Source organism: Gymnoscopelus braueri, assembly GCF_963280865.1.
Source record: "Gymnoscopelus braueri genome assembly, chromosome: 2".
Classification (NCBI taxonomy): Eukaryota; Metazoa; Chordata; class Actinopteri; order Myctophiformes; family Myctophidae; genus Gymnoscopelus; species Gymnoscopelus braueri.
In genome coordinates, this window is record NC_137604.1 from 39072260 (window position 1) to 39096583 (window position 24324).

Consider the following 24324-nt stretch of genomic DNA (forward strand, 5'->3'; position numbering starts at 1 on the left):
TCCCAGAGCCTGCCACTCTCACTTAGCATCCTCCGTAAGCTGTTTTCTTTTTTTTTGGTCCCAGTGAGGTGACTGGCAGTGGGGCCGGGCATTAGCATTTCCTCATCTTGCCAAAGAGATGCTAACAGGAGGGGATAGCAGCGATGGATGTGGCCTGCATACTGAGCATCGACTTCACCCTCTCACCAAGGCACAAGGGCAATCTATTGTGTCAAGAAAAGCATGTTCACTTCAGAGACACTTTAAATTCCTTTTGTCACTGATTTAACCACATAAGCCTGGTCTGCAGATCTTCTATTTTTGCCGCGCAACACCGACATACGATGGATTATAAATTATGAAGCATATTATGTGTGCTACTGATGAGAATCTTTGCCTACGTATAATGACATGCCCAAAATAGCCATGGTTAATGTAGTTAAAATGTTTTCCACCCTTCTCTAATCCAGGAGATTCTTACATTAGCTGAAGTGTAGGGCTCCATCTAAACCATCATTGGTTTATAACCAGTAATCTGTTGATTTCTTTCTCAGATTGTTCAATTAATCTATGCAATTAATTCAGGCAATAAATGATGGTAAAATTAGGTAATGAAGTACAAAACAGAATCTAGAGATTGCTGAATATGTTTACCAAAGAGTCAAAAACATTACTTTTCATTTTAAATATGTGGATTAAGACGAGCATTCACATTTTGGTCAAGTCATAAGAAAGTATGATACACCACTAAACCAATTATTCGTTTGCGAAATTCAATTTGGATTAATGGATTATTCGCTTGATAAAGTTTCACCTCGTACTAAATTGAATTCTGAGCCACTTTAAATAATAAGAAATGTTACAATGATGTTCTCTTGGTCTGTATTTTTCAATTCTTAAACTTTCGTCTGTGATGCATTAAAGGAGTTATGAGACAGAAACGAGAATCTCAACGGTTTGTTTGAGGTTTGTTATTTCTTGCAGATATGGAGCTGGCAGGTAGATTTTTCATAACATCATACAGCTGAGCTCCCCAGACTCTAGACAGTTTCCGTGGAGTGTTTGATATATTTGCTACCTTAATCCATTAAGACCGGGAACGCATCTGTGTCATTTTGAGATTTATTTGGCTATTCAAAAATAGCACAGAGTGCCACGCTATGAACTTGTAAATCTGCTATTTTTGAAAAATCTTTGTTGCAAATCTTTGATTTTTTTTTTTTTTTTTAACTCAAATCTTTGCTTCTGGAGGTCCCTGGAACAAAATATTTTACAAATGTTCGCCTTAAAAAATTGATATTCAAAGATTTTTCTAATAGCAGATCTACAAGCTCATTGTGCGGCACTCGGTGCCGCACAATGAGCTTGTATATCCGTTAACCAGCTTGTATATCCGTTAACCATCTGCTATTTTTGAATAGCCAAAGTTTAAAATAATGGTTAAAGTGGTTCAAATCTAAAATGACAGATGCTTTCCCGGTCTTAAAGGGTTAAGGTATGTTGCATCACTTGTTAGACTGAATCTAGCAAGTAGTACATGTGGATGCGAATGGAGAGGCAGAGTTCTCATACCATTATAAGCTTACATCGATCTACCGTAACTTTACATCAATTCCAGCGTTTGTCTGCAGTTTAGTAATAGTTCAACTTTCCCAGAGGAATTAACCCATGCCGTTTTTGATCATCAACAGAATAGCTGACCGGAAGTCAAGTCAGTTAGATAGTATTGATGGCTAATTGAATTTGTTGGAGCACCCTTAAATTGTCTCATTCTCTCATCCTGTTCCCTCGAAAAATCTGTGTCCACAGAGGAAAATGTAATCCTAGTGGTCTTGCTGCCAAGATGCGACTGTATTTTTCAGATCAGAACACAGGACATTAAATACATTAACCCTGGTATCCATATATATATATTTTTTTATTGTATTTTATTTTAAATCTACGTGTAGGGATATCAAAAATATGTTCAAATATAGACCTTGTAGATCAGATATTTCTGCTGTTTGTCGTATGAGTATAGGGCAGCGGGCAACACCCTCCACCTTCACGGCCCACCCACCTGACCATTTAATACGCCAGCCATTCGACTGCCGTGTTAAGTGGTCAGATGGGGGGACCACGAGCATTTTCAGAGCATGTTTATTTTAATGATCAATCAATTGATTGTGTTACAGCCTGGATCAATGGAACTAACGTAGAACACTTTAAGTTAGTATGTATCAATATAACACGTTTTAAAGAAAAAATACCATGACATTTGTTTTAACATTAATTCTTTAATGTTATATTATTTTATTTTTGGGGGGCCCATTTGCAATATCCGCATGGCCCAACAGTGGGCCCGGCCGACAGGTTGGGAATGGCTGAAATACTGTAGGGTTTTGCTGGTTAAAAACATCCTCCTCTGATCCTCCCAAGCATGTGAAATAACCTACAGTGTAAAGTACCGAAACATCAACGTTATTTCCTCTCTCCCGCTCACCAAGTGTTATCCTCTGCTCTCATCTTGCAATTGAAATGATTGGAAAGCTGTTTCTTCGCTGGGATGCACATTCAACAAGAGCTGCCAAACATCACTGCCTTTACAGTCATTGGGGTGAAAATAAGTATAGCAAAATGCATTATGAAGGGCTCAACGATAACACACACTCTAATCTCTCTCACATGCCCGTGTTCAGAGCAACGGGGACGAAGGCTGCTCAGATTCGGCTGTCAGGGGTGCACTGATGTGCACTGAAGCTTGTATTCAGAAAGGTCCTGGCAGTCTTTCGGTGCTGCTCTGCGTTTTGACATCAGTCTAACCCACAATGCTTGATTTACTATCAGCTGAACTTCTGTGATGCCGGGAAAATATGCTATTTTCACTTTTGTGATGCTAGGAAAATATTCTAGATTTAATCACTCTTAAATATTTATTTGCTGTCTCTGGTGCAGCATTTGGGTTGGCATGAATTGGCCCAAACAAAATGACCAAAAGTACATTATTGGAACTTGAGGCCTTGAATGGCAAATTACACTTTCAGAGACAGCACAGTATGTTGTAAATGAAAACGTTGCATTTCAAAACACGACCCAACCTCTTCCGGCTTTGAGTATTTTTGGCAGCCGGCAATGGCATCTCTAATGAAGAACACTGTCTTCCTACAGGTGGCCGCGACAGATGGCTTCATCCAATGGGCTGTGTCGATATGGAGCCAGGGTGGACTGTTGCTGGGGATGGACTCGGCGTTCTTGGGGTCACTGCCAGCGTGAGTACCGCCACGCCTGCTAGCCGCTGCTGCCGGGGGCAACCGGGGCTAACAACGGTTGCCAGGGTGGCCAGGTTCTTCTTAGCTTGGGTCATAGATGCTAATAGTGAGAGTATATGGTATAATAACACTGTCATTAAAGGCTCTTGGGGAAAACAAAAACACTTACTGTACATACTGCAATATGCAAGGCAATATACTGTAAAGTCTACAAATAAAGAGTATAAATGTAGGGGTACATACCACATAGTATTTTGAAGTGCAAGTACATTATTGGGTATGTGGTAAATTACTAATTACTGACTTAGTATCATGATGTAGCTGCAATGCTTTCCATGGGTACTACACACATTGGAACTAAATACTAAATACATTGGAATAAGCCCAACTACAGTAAACCCTTACCCGTCACTCGCACTCAGTACTACAGAAATCATATGCACATCTAAGTAGAAGACGCTGGGCTGAGATAAATCACATAGAATATTTGAACGAAAGCCCACACGATTAAATGTTCCTACAAATCTTTATTCCTGATACGTAAGTTGTTTTGACACAACGAAGAACCACAGCAGATTGAAATGTTGTCTGCCATGTGTGCAGGCTTTCGTTCAAATATCACTCACTAACGCACGCACATGCACATACACGTCACACGCACGCACGCGCGCACGCACGCACACACACACACACACACACACACACACACACACACACACACACACACACACACACACACACACACACACACACACACACACACACACACACACACACACACACGCGCACGCACACACATTCGGATTGAGTGTGGTGCATACAGTACACAGTAAAATCCTCAGTGTCAACGTATCCATTTGTAAGTCAGAGAGTGTACGAATGTTACATTACTACGCTCTCTCAAGTTAAATGAACACTGAGGATTTTTCTGTGTAGCACAATCTTTAGGGGAAAGATTGATTCTAATGGTTGACTGTACTGAAGGACCAGCTGGCATTTATATTCACTCTGCGGGTGGCTATTGTAAGGCAGAGACCCATAAGCTGCAGGTGGAGAGGCAGAGATAAGAAACTGAGCCTAGATTTCCACTTTGCACCTGCTGGTTATAATAGATAGTTTACTACTATGCCCTACAAAGCTGAAGAGCAGTAAGTAGCAAAACTGGGGAAAAAAAACATTTATCTTCTATCTTGGGAGAAGCATCATTGGTATAAAAATGGATAGTATGTTGTATATTGATATAGTATTTGCTTATACAGAATCTAAACCCATTGTAATGACCTGGTAATAATTACTTCTGTTTGACTTTGTAGGGCATGTGTTTAACTGTACAAGATCATCACAAGAAGTGCTTTGTTTTAATTAATTATTCATTTATGAATTAACCAAGTACACAACTAGAAAAAGTGCTCCTTGGAGCACAGGTCTCCGCCAGGTCAGGTAGAATCTACTTGCTAATAAAGTGTATTATTGTCTCCGCCATGCCTTCGGCCTGGCGGAGACAATAATACACTTTTAAGTACCCAATAAAATATAACACACTTATCTCAGAAAAGTTGTAAACAACACTATTTGTGCACTTACTCAAGTACTGACAGTACTCTAGGTATGTAATGTTACAATTTTATTCCATAGATAGCCATCAAAATAAGGTCATTATAAAGAATCCCCTAATTCCAATTAGCCGCCTTGGCTCTAGAGGAAGTGCACCAACTTGACACTTTATGCACCATCACCCCGCAGTACTCCTGTGTTTATCCCTCCTAACAAAATATGAATTATATATTTTAGAAATATGCACGCTCGAGCAGAGAGAGGAAGAGAGACAGTGTTCCTCTACCTCCAGTCACTAATCCTAGCTAGCCAGGGAAGTGTGAATATATGAATAGAAGTTCCAAACGCACCGCATAGCTCAACAAATATGACACCTCCTTATCCCCTCACCCACCCTGCATGGCACGATGCACTTGACATTACAGCTGTTGCTTTGCTGGGGAAGTAGTATGATTAGTAAGGGGTTTACACACACAAACACACAGACACACAGACACACACACACACACACACACACACACACACACACACACACACACACACACACACACACACACACACACACACACACACACACACACACACACACACACACACACACACATCAAGGACCATCAAGGACCGATAACACTGACTGCATGCTGGTCCATCCAACCATTCCCCCATTCAGACGCAGATAATGATATTAATATGAATAACATTGCTTTATAATCCCCTCATTAGCAATTGTGACTCTCCAAACTGAACCCCATCATTTGTTGATTTCAGTTTGTTAATCCACACTCATCTAGTCATGCAAATAACTGCTGTTGTGTTTGAACTAAATGTATAATTTTATTCATCTTAACTCATCTCATCATGCTAGTTTTGATCTTTTTCATGACTTTAAGTTTGTTTTTTAACTGATTGTTTTGAACATTGACTTTATTTTGTAGGGACTGTGTCACACACTGTTTGTTTGGTCCAATGGTAGGTTATGCCACAGGTTGTCAAAGTGGGGCCCATGGGGAACCAGGGGGGAATTGTAAACGAGAGGAAAATATATTTTAGATTCAATTTCGATTCATAAAATGATTGTGCCAGGTTAACCTGTTTGAGTGGCACTCACAAAGACTGACTTTGTGTGTGTGCCTGTCCGTCCGTATGTTTGAGCACGGCCTCAACAGCTGCAGCTGATTGCAACACAAAGATGCAACCAGTTACACTAATCAAACACAATCAGGAGTGCAGGCACCACTCACTTCACACTGTGTGTGATTTTTTTTTTAAACATTCAGAAATAGGGATAATAGCAAATCTACAACCTCAGAACGTGTCGCGATGCGACCAGTTGTGGGCTTGTATATTGGCTATTTTCGCTATTTCCTCTATTTTCTTTTTTTTAAAGCCATTTTGCAATAGGAGGCCACAATCAATGTCTATTTTGTAGTCCTTGGCATGGACAAGTTTGGGAACCCATGGGCTATACCTCTACTGTATCTGCACCATATAAAGGACTGATCATTTTGGTTTAGCACTGGAGTCCCTTCTTTGTGGAAAGCTCATGTGGATCCCTGTCATTTCTTGGATTGACTCATCCAAGGTAGTAACTGGAAATGTAGACACACCACCAAAAGCTGCCAATAGAAAAGACTGTAAGGGTCAGAGCCTTTATTAGAATGGTGACCTTGAGAACCAGATCAGTATTTATTTATCTCCAATTCTTCATTAATCATTATCTATACAGTAAAATGCACAATGTTCATTGAACACTTTTACATGTTTTACTGTGTTTAATAATGTGCATGTCACATGGCACTGGTGCTTCATGTTCCAGTCAAGTCAGCTCACACCAGCATCACTCCTGTCGTTTTTATTTCACAGCTTAGAGACAGGAAACAGAAAGAGAGAGAGAGAGTAGGGGAGTGGCATGCGGCAAATGGTCGGTCCATCCGGGAATCAAACTTGCTGGTGAGATTTGCTGTCAGGCATTAGAGTTCATGTGCGACGTGCCCTAACCACTGGCTATCGGGTTGCCCCCACTCCTGTCATTTCAATTCGAAATAAGATAATGCTATAACAGTACATGTATAACGTTTATGATACTGGCTCTCTGAGAGCCAGAACACGACTAGCAGTTCAAGGGAGGCCATGCATTCACTGAGATAAAATGACTGGTGTGGCGTGACACCTGAGCTACACTATGAGAGAGAGAAACGCACCAGTATGTTTTGCACAAACACTTCGGTCGTATCAGGATGTGTGAACATGCAGACGGCCTCAGCAGCAGCTCTGGCAGGAGTCCGGCCGTTCAATAGCCAATATATCCCCCAGTAATCACTGCCTGCCAGCTGCCTGTACCCAGGAAACTCTTAAGTGGCCAAACTGAGATGAGACTAGATGGGGAAATGAGGAGGAGATTAGACTATACTCTATTGTCAGTGAATCAGTGAACAGCACTGATTAGGCGGGTGAGGCTCATATTTTCACTACATAATACAAGGGCTTGTCAGCTTGTCAAAAATAGTCACAGCACATGCTGGCCATGAGCTAGTTTCAGTTGTGTGCTTTGGATGGCTCAGTGTATACAGGTGTCCATGCTAACCAAAACACCAGGTGGTTTCATTAGTTGGCCCGTCATCAAACAAGAGAGGGAAGGCGGCAGGTTGCCATGATTGGATACCTCTGCAGACTATTGTCTGCATTACTGCTTTAATGCATACTGCGGTGAGGAATGGTAGGAAAGAGGGGAAATGACATGGGATCTACACTGCAAAATCAATTTAAGTCTGAGAGTATAAAAATGGGCCCGTAATGGTCCTTTTTTACTCTCACAGTTGATGAGATATTGATGTGAAAGTGATACTCAGGATTTTACAGTGTACGTGGTACGTGCTCAAACTGGCAAATTCACCAGACCGTGTGCCATGGTTCTGGTGCTGTATATCACATGCAGTATGTCATCTTAGACACGTCTTGTTTAAAAAATCAATGCACTTGCGTCGTGATGATGAACATTTAGTGGAGGGACTACAGTACGTGAACCTTTCAAGTTGCATTAAATAGAGTCATTTTCAATGAAGTCCTTTTGGTGCTTATACTGTAGGTGCTTTTAAATGGACCTTCCAGTGTTGATCAAACATCAGTGTGTGCACACATTGCCCCTTTGTTTTGTTCTGGAGTCCCACACATTCCATGTTGGTTCTAGCACGTTCTGGGAGCTAGCTTTGAACTCCAAACAACCCCGCTGTCCAATACTTTTTACTCAAAAGCTGCACCTCTTTCAAGAAGTTTCTGCAATTTCAAATCGCTGACTGACTTAGGGTTTCCCTTAATGCCACCGAATGCCCTGTGAGTGTTAATTTAACTGAAAAGACCCTTAAAGGGTTCATGTTTACACTTTCAGTTAAACTAAAATTCAGGATTTTGCAGTGTGCTGCTCAAATGCAGTCAATAGTGCCTAAATCTGTATTCCATCAGGCTGCTGAGGCACTGATTTAAACCTCAGAGTCAAGTCAAGTAGTTTGGGGGGAGAAAGGAAAGTGGGGTGTGTGTGTGTGTGTGTGTGTGTGTGTGTGTGTGTGTGTGTGTGTGTGTGTGTGTGTGTGTGTGTGTGTGTGTGTGTGTGTGTGTGTGTGTGTGTGTGTGTGTGTGTGTGTGTGTGTGTGTGTGTGTGTGTGTGTGTGTGTGTGTGTGTGTGTGTGTGCGCGTGTATACAGTATGTTGTGTGTGTGTGTGTGTGTGTGTGTGTGTGTGTGTGTGTGTGTGTGTGTGTGTGTGTGTGTGTAAGAGAGAGAGAGTCTGTGTCAGTCATCATGGATTTCAGATTGGTATGGCAGTGAGATTAGAGATTAGATTGGAGCTATCAGGTTGAGGCTGCTCCCGCTCTGGGTTGCAGTGATCGGTTTGGGTGACTGCTCTCAAAGAATGAGCAGCTTCATGGAGCGCCCTTGATTTTCTTTAAAGCTTCCAGACCTGGGAAAGGCAGAAACGGTGTGTGGTGTGAGGGGGTTGCTTAGAGGTGCTGAAGTAGAGGAACATGATTGTGTGTGTGCGCTGTGTGTGTGTGTGTGTGTGTGTGTGTGTGTGTGTGTGTGTGTGTGTGTGTGTGTGTGTGTGCGTGTGCGTGCGTGTGTGCGTGCGTGCGTGCGTGCGACACACACACACACACACACACACACACACACACACACACACACACTGTCCGAGTGACACACTAATATAGAGTTAATATAGCATCAACATACGTTTAAAAACTTTAACCCTACATTGGCTATTTGAAAATTACAGATCTACAAACTCCCAATGCGTCACATCACGCATTGTGCACAAAACAAATTCAAATGGGAATCCACAGCCAAATGCATATTAACTTGGAGGTCCTTGACAGTTTGAGAGCCACTGACGTATAGAGAAACATTTGGAGTGGTCTCTTCATGTGTCTTTGTGTGGGAGACACTGAGAGAGCATGGGAAGAGGAAAATATTTGAAACAGTCTGTGTGAAAGTCAGAGACGTGCGGGGAGGAGGATGTAGGGAGTGAGAAGACATAATAGCGGAGGAGAACTGCCTGGCTCTTTAGCAGCGAGCGAGCAGGAGACAAGTGAAGAAGGAAGATAAACAATGAAAGAGACAGAGATAGACCTCCAGAGCAGTGTGTGGAATTGATGGCAAACTAAGCTCCATTTATACAATGGTGACACACCATACGGCAGGGCTAAATCATACTTGAAGCTACTTACTATAAGCAGCTGCCATCACAATCATTCCTTATGCCAAGCGGCATAACAAATTTTTGTTTGTCCCAAGTGTTGATTTAACGCTGAGAGTGTAAAATGTACCTGTTTTTAGGATTTTGCAGTGCAGTGAGGACATGAGGGGATGTACAGTAATCCTTTAAGGGCTAGCACTTCTGTAAGCTATTTGCATCCTATTCTCTGCTTCTCCCTGTCTTCTCCTATTGCTCTTTTGCATTCTCAAGCTCTTTATCTCTCTTTCTTTCTCTGCTACGTTGGCTCTCTTTCTCTATCAAACCCCTGCTCTCCTTCTCCTCTGACACTCACTCCTCTCCTTCCCATTGTGCTTACAGCCTCTCGCGCGCTCATTGTATTGCTCTCGCCTCTGTTTCTATCCCTCTCACTCTCTCTCTCTCTCTCTCTCTCTCTCACTCTCTCACTATTTACTCTTTGTTTCTTTGTAAGGAGCAGAGTGAGTATATGTTGCAATTTACAATTATGCTTTGGGTCCCATTATGCTGGATGTCAAATGATAAAGTGACTGTGGAGTTAATATTCAGACAGACAGCCTCCATTTGAAACATTGTCCTCCATATTAAATAAGAATACAAAAGGAAATACCACACATTTCATATGCAGTGCCAGTTTTCTATAACATGGTTCAGAGGGAGCAATTTCCATTTTCATACAAATAGCTTCTCTGTCTGTTTGAATCAATATACTGTGCTCAGCAGGAACCATAATCGTCTACATTGGGGCTGTTTTAAATATATTGTGCACTGCCCAAAAAACATATTAAGTATGTAAAACCTGCACGTCATGGCTGTTTACAACTGTATGACCTCAGGTAATTTAGCATTACAACAAATAAGAAAGACAAAAAAAAAAACACACGAAAACATTGTGAGGTTTAGACCCCTGTACTGTATACCTTTTCCCTCTCATTATTTTGACGGACGGTGTCAAAAGCTTTGAGGAAGGCGGTGAAGACGAGGCACTGGACTCATTCATAGGTCGTTGGCCCTGAACATACCTTATCCTATAAATGCCATATGTAGAAGATAAGATGTACAGTACAATGAGCAATTAATGAGCATTGAGACAACAATACAAAAGGCAAGTCAAGAATCAATTCTTTCTTCTGAATCATAGTTGCTTTGTCGTAATGTAGGTTCGACTGGTTTAGAAAAATCCATAGCTATTCACTCAGACACAGTTTAATGACTTCCTCGTGAATTGAGTGCAGTGATGGAAGAAGTACAGTACTCAATGTTTTACTTAAGTAAAAGTATCAATATCACAATGTAGAAATACTCTGTTACAAGTAAAAGTCCGGTATTAAAAATGTACTTGAGTAAAAGTACAAAAGTACAAAAAATAAAAGTACCGGTACTCATTATGCAGAGTGTCCCATTTCAAGTATTCAAAATGTAAAGAAATCTTTAGAAAATAGCAGATCGACAAGCTCACAATGCATCGCGATGTGACGCGTTGTGACCTTGTAGATCGGCTATTTTCTAATAGCCGAAGGATAGGGGTGAAGTGGTTAACGTATGTTTTGTGTAATAATAATCCAAATATACAAAGTAGCTAGTAACTAAGGTTTTCCAAATAATTGTGGTGGAGATGTAGTGGAATAGAAGTAAAAGTATTTAAAATTGGAAATGCAAAAATACCTCGAAATTGTACTTGTAACCAAGTACAGTACTTGAGTACATGTACTTAGTTACTTTCCACCACTAATGGAGTGGACAGCTCCACTCCCTTTTAACGTCTTGTCTTCATCGAGGTGGACGGTAGGAAGTCACAGAGACCAAAACCCATCTGTCAGGCTTTAATCCGAGGTCAGCGCGGGTGCATGGAAGGGTCCAGATGTGAGGGATCTTAACAAACACACCATCACCGGCCACTTTGAGCAAAGACTTTTAAATTGGTAACAGGAGCTTTAAGAATGACTGATGGACAAAATAAAGTGACCTCAAAGTATCTACTCTTACTAATTCGTTTTCTTCTGGTACTCGGCATGTGCTTTTTATCCTCTGTTCTATTTTCTTTCATGTTCAGTCATGTGTAAAAGCTCCATCTGCTTGTGTGTTTTCATCTATGAATAGTAATAAGTAAGGTTACTATTGAAGATCAGAGGGGATATAAGGGAGGGAGTAAACGCACCCATTATTTCATCTGGCCTGGAACATCTCACGTTCTATCGTAAATTAACATGATGCTTATTAGTATGCCGAGACTGAAAGGTGCTCTCACTGATGCAGCGATGATTTAAGGGAAAAGGAAATCTGTTGCATATTCAAAAGGAAATCGGTTCCAAGTCAAGAAGTGGTGTTAATTATTTTCACACTGAGAGGAGCGCCATTGTGAACTCATTGGGATATGGGGTGGTGTAAGAGTTTTCATGTTACCAAACAGTGGGTGGAATTAGAAATGAGCTTCATAAATCCTCCTCCGTCGCAGTGTGCTGCTGTAGCAGCAAGGGTGCCCAAAACTCCTTATTTAAAGATGTAAACAGTTTGAGAAATATGCATTTAATCTCCATGAAACAAGAAAGTGTCCCAGGAGACTGTGGATGCACAATTACTAATTTGCCATCACACGCCGCGAGGCTGGTTTCCACAATCTATAATTGTTCAACATTTTTTTAATATAATTTCATTTGGAATACCTCCTGTAGTTGAAAATAACGTGAGATGGAAACAATTTTGTTCTCCAAACCAAACCACCCTAAAAATTATAATTATAATATATATATATATATATAACATAATCGCACGGTCTAGTCAAATTACAAGGACCATCACTTTACTATAGCAACTATGGTGCAGCAGCCCTAATAGTCAGCCACGAGGTGAATGATGCTAACTCAACTGCATACACAGTGGGAAGGGATACAGCTCCGAGTAACATTATTATTCAGTGGTTGTGCTCCATGGAATGTGTGACTCCAGATTCATGGTGTTTCTGCTTTGTCAAAGTGACCAGGCATCGCCTGCTCCCCTAACTCACATAATGGATTGTTTCTTTCCCCTCAACGACTAAAACAGAATTCACCTGCAACCTCTCTGTCTTTTGTTTGGCCATTTGTTTTGTTGTTGTTGTTTTTTTTGCAGCTCTCTACGCCTTAACGCACAGGGTAGTCGGGATAAGGTGCCAGCCCCAAGGTTAGCTCAACAACATGTTTTCTTGAAATAATCTTGCTAGACATTTATCTCCTTGCGGGTGTGTGGCTGATGGTGATCAGGTTGGGGGGCAGGGGGGGAGTGGATTTAATATTTATAGACTCCCAACCCCCCACACTCCCCCCGTGCCCTCCTCAACCCCACGCGCCTCTCTAACAAACCCCTAACACACCCTTCACACGCTCTCACATCAAAACCCAGCAGTGGTCATCTCCTTCATCTTGGTTTGGTAGCGGCTGTTTTTTCCATCAGCAGTCATGTGCTTGAGTCAGAGTCCTCCTGCATCTCTCTGACTGGGGGTATCAATAAAACGCAAAGATTCGAGATGTTCAAGACTATCACATTCAACAAGAGTGCATAGTGAAGTGTACTGTAGCACTAGACGGGTGGTGATGCAATTCTCATCTAGCATTGGTGAAATGTTTGTGATTTCCTCTGCCCTAGAGAGGCAGTTAATGCATTTTTAAAAGGTCTAGGGTTGAGATTTTATATCTACAGAAATTGTGTTGTTAAATGCTGCTAAGCAATTTACTTGTCCACTTGTAGCAGAAGTAGTTTTGGCAGGATAGGAGAGTTTGCAGTAATTTTTTTTTTCACTTTCTCAGTTTCACTGCTCAGGTACTGCTTTCTAGTATGGTACAGTAAGACAAATTCATCATCCCTCCCAAGAAATACTCCATAACAGTACAATGACTCATACACAATATTTCACAAGATAAATGAAAAAACCAAACAGGAAATATTATGTGTCACAATTTCATTCAAACATCCATAACGTTTTTGTTGCTCGACAATTTTTTTAAAAGTGTTTCATCAAAAGGTTTTTAATTTGAAAGACCCTTACAGTAGGTGGCCAGTGACTTTGACCAGTTTCACTTTCAAAACCTTTGCATCATGCATGTCACACAAACAGAATGCGGCACACAACACCAATGGTTTTGATCATGTGGATTGTGGAAGTTAAATGGTGGATTTGTGGATAGAACTCTATATGAAAAACTTGTTGTATCAACAAAACGCATTGCATTCTGCTTGTGTGACATGCATGATGCAATGGTTTTGAAAATGAAACTGGTCAAAGTCACTGGCCACCTACTGTATTTTCAATGTCAACTAAGCTGGAAAGAAAGTGTTTAAAACAATTACATAACATGACAACAATGACTGTGTACCTGTAAAGAAAAATGCCAGGGCAAGAAAAACAGGAGACAAGAAATAGGAATAACAGCTTAGTGCAGGTGGTAGAACGATGAGAGGGAAGTAACCCTGTCATCCCCCAGATGGATCCCAAATAGATCCCATCTGACAATATCTGCATCTTTACATGGCAGACAGGCTATCTTTCGGTGGCCTGTCGAATGCCAAATGTAAAGCAGTGCAAAAAGACAGACTAACATTAACGGCAAACAACATTGAAAGAGGAGTCTGTGTGCCCTGCCAGTATTCTGGTCATCTCAGTTAATATAAACCCTGGAAGAAAATTGTCAGGACAAGATAACAGAGAGACAAGAAATAGGTAGAAGCAAGAGTGCAGAAAGAACATTGGGAGGGGGGTGGGTGGAGGGTTAAGTCACATTTTCAGTGACAGCACCCAAATAGACACCATCTAACATGAGCCAGCGGTATGATGACAATCCATAGATGGCAGAGCCCCTTTGGAAGTTATCAAATGATAGCTGACGTAAACCAGGGTGAAAGTGTGTCATGAGGAGTCCTCTACTGACTGGTATTCATGGAACGAGTGCCATGTTTGGCCTTCCAGCTGGGATGGCCATTTTTAGTTCTGTGTCTTTTGATGTAGCTAATGAACGCAGGCTATTTCCCTCATCACTCTGCCAGACCACAGACTTAAAAATACACCACCCCTCCTGTCCCCAGCGAAGCCAAGCTGGGAGGTGACCTGCTTACAGTATCACGCTTATCAAATACTCAATCCTGTTTTAGAGGTCAAAAATAACACCCCACTCAGTCCCTTGGGCTCACCGGGTCCCATCACTTACATGCGAGTCATTTAGCGCAGTGGTTCTCAACCTTTTTTTATTTCAGGGACCCCCTGATACGCAGCAGGCCACGGACCCACATTTGATAAAATTTGCTATCTTTTGGACCCCAATCTACACTGTAAAATCCTCAGTGTTCTTTTAACTGTGAGAGTTACAGATCCGTAAAGGGTCCATTGGGATCCCTGGTGGTCCCCAGACCCGATGTTGAGGACCCGTGCTTTTGGTGGATGCTCTTATTCAGTGAGCAAGAAGGGGTTCCATATATAACCATAATCCAAGGATACTTCAACAAGCCACATGGGCTGTGGTGGGGATTGAACCAGTGACCTTTCAATGACAGGACACTCTCACAAACCACAGGGCCCCCGTCATGCAACTTGATCGCGGCACTGACCTAATAAACTTAGAGGGCTGGACAATTTCACAGGTCTTTTAAATCTGAAGATTTAAAAGCCGATTCTACAAAAAAGAAAAAGATCTGAAGCCGATTCTACAAAATAATGTCTTCTAAATCCCAACAGTTTTCTAAAAAAACGTATGTTGCTATATCAGTGGTTCTCACACTTATTTATAATTATTATCAAGGACCCCCGAAATGATATGTATTTGGCCGTGGACCCCCATCTCAAAAATTTTTGTTTCAGGGACCCCCAGAATCAAAAATTGGAGTTTGCTTTAGAACATGTATATATTCAAAGATTTGCTCAGATTGTCAAGATTTTTCAAAAATAGCAGATCTACAAGCTCGTAGACAATTTGATATTTTCACTCTGAGGCGTAATTGTGAACTTTGACTGTTCGGCGTGTTAGAGGCCTGGCTCTGAGCCCAGGGCGTCCGTCGAGTGAGCTAACACTCAGCCTTCTCTCTATTAGATTACACCAATTTAATAAAGTGGAATGAGTCTGGGGATGTTATCGTCTCCATTTTAAAGCATTCGTTCTAATGCCCGCATACCTTTTGAACTCAATATGAACAATGTTAAGGGGCTGCAACCTGAGGACTGGCGCGCGCGGTCATCGTGAATGGCACGGCTCAGCCAGAGCACAATGATGGAGTCTACAGCAGTGCGATTAGATTACACCCCAAGTCCCTTATGAATGGGCATTTCTGAGAGCAGAGGTCAGCTTATAGAACAGCCCTTTTGCTTTGTATCCTGTTTAAGATAATAGTCTGCTAAATCAGTGCGCCGTTTGATATTCAACCCATTTCCACTCCGACTCGATTAGAATTGTCTTTGGCTGCATGATTTTACGTTACAGAATTTCATGCAAACTACTGGAAAATACTGCATCAGTTTTCATTCGCAAGCTGTCAGTGACACAATGTTGATAATATATTGTTTATTATAATATATTATAACCATTGTTGAGGCACAATTACAGCTTGACTCAGAGTGACAGAAACCTGGCTCTTGTTAGATTGGTGTCCTTAATCAGAGGTCTATCTTACCGTCTGTCTGTCTGTCTGTCTGTCTGTCTGTCTGTCTGTTTGTCTGTCTGTCTGTCTGTCTGTCTGTCTGTCTGTCTGTCTGTCTGTCGCTCGCTCGCTCGCTCGCTCGCTCGCACACACACACACACACACACACACACACACCAGTCAAACTCACTGTGCTTTCCTGTGACTCTCTCCCACACGCTACATGTTCAGTTACAATGACCAGAAAATAGGCCACTGCATTCTCACACACAAAGACACCCCCACACATGCACACTGCATTTTAATTCCCCCCACTGCCCACACACCTCCATTATACCACCAGATAGTCTTTATTATTTTTTTAAATACAAAAACGCACGCACGCACGCACACACGCACGCACACACACACACACACACACACACACACACACACACACACACACACACACACACACACACACACACACACACACACACACACACACACACACACACACACACACACACACACACACACACATACATACAGGCTCTCTCAACAAAGGGATAATTAAGTCCTCTGATTGCTCTGTATTATGACAGAATTAATGAAGCTTTTAATGTAAATTAGCGCCACTTGGCTGAAGCAGCATGTATCAGACATGCTTAGCACTGAGATGCAGTGTGCACAGGCAGATAAGCAGGGCAAGCCTCCAGCTCACTGAAACAGAACACTGAGATACCCCCTACACGCACGCACGCACGCACGCACGCACGCACGCACGCACGCACGCACGCACGCACGCACGCACGCACGCACGCACGCACGCACGCACGCACGCACGCACACACACACACACACACACACACACACACACACACGTGTCCTATCATATCAACCATCTACACACTCTCACTCGAAAGCATGTTCACACACATATGCTGTGCTCCTGTGCATGTATGCACACCGTATATACATACTCTCACATATGCATGCACAGATTGCACACTTGCTCTGCTCTCTCTCTCTCTCCTCTCTCTCTCTCTCTCTCTCTCTCTCTCTCTCTCTCTCTCAATCACACACACACTCACACACACACACACACACACACACACACACACACACACACACACACACACACACACACACACACACACACACACACACACACACCCTCAGACACACTCACTTTGTCTCATTACCTCCTTCTCTTTCTCTGGCTCTATCTCTTAGTTAGTTGACCTGGGCCGTCTGGGTGGTGTAGAGGTGAATCACTCACGCTCCACCACAGAGACCCGGGTTCGATACCTGGCTAGTGGTGGCTGCAGCTTGACTGAGGGATCTTCAACAAACACATTTGACAGTGCTGCGAAACTCCCACTGGTTGATCAGGGGCGCCTGAACGGCAGGAGGGTATCTGGGGTAGATAGCGTGAAACCTTTGTACTCTCCCAGGGAAACTGCCTAGCTGTCAGATGAAAAGAAGTGGCTGGTGACAGGGACCACAGTGCTTCATGGGGGGAATAGGCAATGGCAAGGCTAGGCAAGTTTATTTGTATATAGCACATTTCAACAACAAGGGAATTCAATGTGCTTTCCATAAAACATTAAGCAATGGAAAAAGGACATTTGAATTCAGTAAAAAGGAAATACAAAAATAAGTTAAACCATTAAGACCTGAGGCCGATTCTTACTTATCTCTTCAAAAACTGTTCTCTGAAAAACGTATGTTTCTATATCAGTGATTCTCAAACCTTTTCATGTTAAAAATGATATGTATTTGGCCGCCGACCCCATCTCAAAATATTTAGTTCCAGGGACCCCCAGAAGCAAAGATTTGAGTTAAAAATGTTCGCTTTAAAAGAATATAAATATATTAATTTGCCCACATTTTCTCGATTTTTCAAAAATAGCAGATCTACAAGGCTATGAGCTTGTATATCTGCTATTTTTGAATAGCCAAAGTGTAAAATAATGCTTTTTAGCTCAAATAAAAAAATGACACAGATGCGTTCCCGGTCTGAATGGGTTAAGCACCTATTTCCTTAATAAGAAACACCTATTCAGGACACACAGCATAACAAAAAACTATAGAAAATGACATTTGAATACCATAGGAATACAATTATAATGCAGCTACATATTTTTTTTAAAGTCTCAATAGAAGGCGGTGCTTTGATTTAAAAGAACTGAGAGTTGCAGCAGACCTGCAGTTTTCTGGGAGTTTGTTCCAGATATGTGGTGCATAGAAACTAAACTAAATGCTGTTTCTCCGCATTCTGATTCTAGTGACATAAAGCAGACCTGTACCTTATGAGAGAGCTCTGGGTGGTTCATGATATCGCACAAGATCAGAAATGTATTTTGGCCCTAAGCCATTCAATGCTTTATAAACCAACAGTAGCATTTTGACTAAAATGATGAATATGGTGTTTGTAATATAATGTTGAAATATTTTGTGAAAAGAAAGAAAAATTAAATAAACATATTGTTGGAAAAGAAAAAAAAGATGAATATGAAAATTAAAGTAATAAAGAGTTGTTCAACTTGAACCCTGTTTTATACTTCTTCATGCGATGGTGTTTACACAGCAGAAATGGCTGATCTAGAAGCTCTCAACATTGAGCTTGTAGATCTGCTATTTTCAAAAACTATATATATTTTTTTGTCTGAAAGGGTATGCCCAACATAGAGACAACAAGAAATACTTTATACACTTAATGCAAACACTTCTTTCACTCACACACATTCACACTCTTTGAACTCGCTCTGATGTGCACACCATGCTGGTCTTATCACACATCTCATTTGCATACCCACACTACGGTAGGCATAATACGCAGGGTAACTCAGAACATATATTTTATAATTAGAGCATACAAGCCTTTTTTGTGCTTGGATTGTTATCAGCATTGCCGCTAGCCCATAGGGAGATATTATTTATCCACTTAATCTTTTAGCCGACCCCCACTGTAATGACCTGACATTTTCTTAAAGTAGTTATATGAAGCTGTGGAAAACTAAAGCCTACGCTCTTGTTCAAAGTTCTTTGCTAGTTGCACATAAAAAAGGGATTAATATCACCAAGGAAACAAGCTCAGTCAGAAATCCTGGGTTGTTGTATGACAGGAGGTTAGCACAGCGAGGTCAGTGGTGTTAATCAATGGTAATCGTGCTAAACACACAGACGCACGCACGCACACACACACACACACACACCCTCACACACACACACGCATTCTTCTCCTCTTGTCTGTAATAGGATTGGTTATATTATTCAAAAGTAATAACACTGAGACACACACACACACACACACACACACACATACACACACACACACACACACACACACACACACACACACACACACACACACACACACACACACACACACACACACACACACACACACACACACACACACACACACACACACACACACACACACACCCCCACACACACACACCCCACACACACACACACACACACACACACACACACACACACACACACACACACACACACACACACACACACACACACACACACACACACACACACACACACACTCCTCTTGTCATTAATAGGATAGGTTATATTAAACATCCACGCACAAACATTCTCCAAACTCGGCTTTATTACACTGCCACTTATAATAATCAAGGAGTTTTGGAGAGTAGCAAAAAGGCTAAAGGATTAAGTACTTTGTCACACTGATCTAGTGTGAGGCTCATGCCAGGATGCCACACTCCTCCCTCTGCTTGTTCTTCTTCTCATTCTTTTAACCCTTATTTCCACCAGCCCTGTGCCAGCCAGGCTGTAAGCATGGCGACTGTGTGGGACCCAACAAATGCAAGTGCCACCCGGGTTTCACCGGCAAGACCTGCAATCAAGGTAAGCTCTCACCTGGAGCGCTGACAACTTGTAGGCACGCACACACTGTTATTGCATTGGGGTTTCATGTTGCTGCTTTTACTTGGCTACCACATCCTCAGTGATAATTAACTTTGAGGGTGTAAAGATGGACCCTTTCGGGTACTATTATTGCACTGGAGTTTTATGGTGCCAGTCTTACTTGGGCATGCTGTAGAAGTACAGTTAATTTTACAGTGTACTGAAATGGAAACACAGCGAGAGAGAGAGAGAGAGAGAGAGAGAGAGAGAGAGAGAGAGAGAGAGAGAGAGAGAGAGAGAGAGAGAGAGAGAGAGAGAGAGAGAGAGAGAGAGAGAGAGAGAGAGAGAGAGAGAGAGAGAGAGAAAAAATATCTAAATTATTAGTTATTTGTTGGACTAAAATAATAATCCTCATTTGATGGACAAAAATCTCAATTGTTCTTTATAAAGAATGGGACTGATTTTTAAACATTGGGCAGTTTAAATGAAACCAAATGTCTCAGTGTCACCATCCTGCCAGTATTCTAGTTAATTGTGGGAATTAATTTGCGATACACAATCGTATAATTCATTCAGTGACTCTCCCATGGCAGGGACATCTTTTTTTACTGTTATTAGTCTAGGTGTTTTATTACTTTGCACACTCGGTGTACTGAAATGGAAACACCAGAAAAATTGAGAGAGAAAGCGGGGGAGACATTCAGAATGTATTGCAAACGTACACTATGCGTCAAATATGTACCCCCCTAATGCCTTCCCCCAAAACAAACACCTGGCTCCCTGCTGACACGCACATTTCTCACAGGGAAAACAGATTAAGAGAGAACTCCTGCCCCTTAAGCCATGTAGTGGGATAATCATTGTTTACTGTGGCCAAGTCCACACACACACACATACTCACACACTGCGCAGGAACCAACTTATTAATGACACTACTTATTCATGGAAGCGGAAGCTCGTCACACAGTATACGAACACACACACTCCTGCCTGTGTGTGCAAATTTCTGCGCATGTACACGCATAGACATGTGTGCATATGTGTGCACTCGCGCGAACACACACACACACACACACACACACACACACACACACACACACACACATAAACACACGCGAGCGCAAGAGATGGTATAATCAGAGAGAGAGAGAGAGAGAGGGGAGGCAGAGCTGATTCAGCTCAAATGGAAACGCCTGTGGAGGCCGTTGCTGTTGAGTGATTCACAGGAAGGACCCTCTGCTAAGAAGATAACATCTCAATTACTGACCCACGATAGCGTGCACTGACCCAATGCTACCCAAACCCTGCTGAAGCCTAGCGGAGGAGAAAAGTGTGTCTGTGTCTGTGTGTGTGTGTCTGTGTGTGTGTGTGTGCGTGTGCGTGTGTGCGTGCGTGTGTGTGTGTGTGTACGCGCGCGCATAGTATAATCCTCAGTATCAATTTAACTGTGCAAAAAGGGTTTATTTGGGTGAGAGGTTCCATTTTGTAACTCTCAGAGTAGAACTGAGGCTTTTACTGCATGGGGGATTTTTTATACACGCTTCAGTCATCGTGTCCAGTTGAAATACCTGATGTATTTACTGACTGTTGGAAAGCGCTGAGGCTTTAACATTTTTCGTCGACGCTGGCTTGACGTTCATCCAAGTGGCTTGAAAATACTTGCGGAATTCACGCCCTGAGACAGGAATAGGATAGCATGTAATTAAAAACAAGAAGGCGGGGTTGGATGTGAGCGTGTGCTGCGCTGTGTCTGTGTGTGTGGGTTGGTGTGTGTGTGGGGGGGGGTACTTTAAATCCTTTCCGGAATGTTCCAAATGACTCATCCCTCCATCCTGCATTTTGTAGGCTATAGGTGGCTCCTGTCTGCCCAGCCAGAGTCTTAATTCGGCAACAATAGGTCATCATATTCATCTCACTACACAGTAAGACCCTGAGTGATAATTTATCCATTTGCAACTCTGAGAGTGTACAAATGTAACCAAATGGACCCTTGCCCGATTAGTACACTCTCTGACTTAAATAAACACTTTTTACTGTGTACAGTAGACTCTGATGTCTGCAATTTGGACTATTATCTCGATTCTGGGAGATTTCCCCCCAAAAAACCCATGTGTGGGTTTGCGTGCGTGCGTGCGTGCGTGCGTGCGTGCGTGCGTGCGTGCGTGCGTGCGTGCGTGCGTGCGTGCGTGCGTGCGTGCGTGCGTGCGTGCGTGCGTGCGTGCGTGCGTGTGTGCGTGCGTGCGTGCGTGCGTGCGTGTGTGTGTGTGTGTTCATACTTGACCCAGCCTCCCAACCTGCCGCAGCAGCTCAGACACTCTAATGGGATTTGAGTGATGGGCCTGGCCTTTGGGGACCACCACAGTCTGGCAAACATGACCTTGGGGTCATCAATATTCTGAATGCACCGAAGAAACACATTGAATTATTCAGGAGAACATAAATTACATTCGCTCATTTGAAATGCGGCCTCGGCTAATCATCGATTTGCACTTAACCACTGATGCGGCACGTTTACAGGGTGGATCTATCCAGAGGACCCGATGACCCTCCTAGTTGTACACTGCAAATTCCTGAGTGGTCATTTGAATGAGTGTAAAAAATGCACTAGTCAAATTAATAAAACAGTCAGGATTTTACAGTGCATCTCTGACTTGGTTGACTAGCCATTCAATAATTCAGTCTAACAGGTGATGAAACTGATATTCACCAAGGTTGTTGGATATATAGATGACTTGACAAAATCTGTGTACAAATGGGACCAAATGGACAGTCCCGTATTTTGTGGATTTTAACTGATTATTAGATACATATAATAATACAACAATAATAAAAGTAAATCGGTTTGTTTAAAGTTACATACTAAACCTACATGTTGAGCATTATTGAAATTTAAAGCACATTTAATGCACAAATAACAAAATGTAATGAAATCACACAAGTTTTGTCCTTATTATCGCGATGAAGTGCAAGCGCTAGTCACTCGTTGAGAACAATCAGAACAATTGATCTCACTACTCATGGCGAGCAGATGATAACTAACAAAAGGTAACTTGCATGAGCCGACGTCAAATCGATACTTAAAGATTTGTAGAGAGAGGAGGAAGAAAGGTGAGCGGAAGCCGGCTAATTGCTTGTTGCATTTACAAATACAGACATACAGTACATCTGTTTCTGATCTGTCCAAGCATGCAAGCAGAGAGACACCACACACCCAAAGGCACACACACACACACATACACGCACACACGCACACCACACACAAGCGTGCACACACTCACACGCACACGCACACACACAACACACACACACACACACACACACACACACACACACACACACACCACACACACACACACACACACACACACACACACACACACACACACACACACACACACACTCTGCAGGGAGACCCAGGGCATGTTGAGGGAGGCGTTCTCCTTCTTTAAGTAGGAGGTGTGGACAGATGCATGACCCTGAAGACACCTTGATTAACAACACTGTTAAAACACCGTTGGAACTGCAAAAACAAAAAGGGAGAATGAATCACACACAACGGATACTGTAATACCACACACACACACACACACACACACACACACACACACACACACACACACACACACACACACACACACACACACACTCAAGTACACTTTCAGAGTTATGAATGGAAAAATTGCAAGTTGCAGTGCAGCAAATGCTTCACTTAAGCCTTTTTCAGTATGCGGCTATGTGCTTTAGTATATACTGCATACAATTCTTACTGTCAACATATTTATTCACCTATCACTATTTAATGCGCAAAAATATTGGATCTGTCACATTTGAGGTGGACAGTATTTCTAACAGGATGTTAATGAATGTTTTTCAAATCTCTTTATTAACACGAAGATCATGGTTCTTTTGTTCTTCCCTCAGAAAACGCAGATTAGATAAATGTTTTCTCAAAGAGACATTATACTGTAGGTATAATCCATTTAACATTTTTAGCAACTCTCCCACTGATCCAATCATTTTAATAGGATGACTGTTTCATGCAGGAGGTTTTAATTAGCAAAGGTTAACCTGCTGTTAATGTACTATTAAAAGCTCTTTCCAGAGAATCTACAGCTTCAACAGCTGTGAAGAAGACCTGCTGATTCTTGACTTTAACCACATGAGCTATAGCATCCCTATTCTGGGCATGTCATAAGAGGGGAACGTTCAGTGAAAATATGTGAACATTCGGTGAAAATAGCAGATATTTAAACAATTTTCACTATTTGAAATACAACAAAGTATGTAATATCAGTATTACATTTACAAGTAAATAAACACTGGCTGTTGCTGTGTAACGTTATAT

The 24324-nt window shown here is 42.1% G+C and overlaps 1 protein-coding gene across 4 annotated transcripts in view; it reads left to right on the top strand.

Moving 5' to 3' along the window:
* Nucleotides 1–24324, top strand: part of npnta (nephronectin a) — an 88394-nt gene that overhangs the window by 11026 nt on the left and 53044 nt on the right. For 2 of the 4 annotated variants that reach the window (XM_080454086.1, XM_080454088.1), the window contains exons 2-4: nucleotides 3127–3227; nucleotides 12615–12665; nucleotides 19887–19979. In XM_080454086.1, the coding sequence (XP_080310212.1) occupies nucleotides 3127–3227; nucleotides 12615–12665; nucleotides 19887–19979 (245 nt within the window). The remainder of the gene's footprint in view (nucleotides 1–3126; nucleotides 3228–12614; nucleotides 12666–19886; nucleotides 19980–24324) is intronic. The other 2 variants (XM_080454087.1, XM_080454089.1) reach the window with 1 other exon arrangement.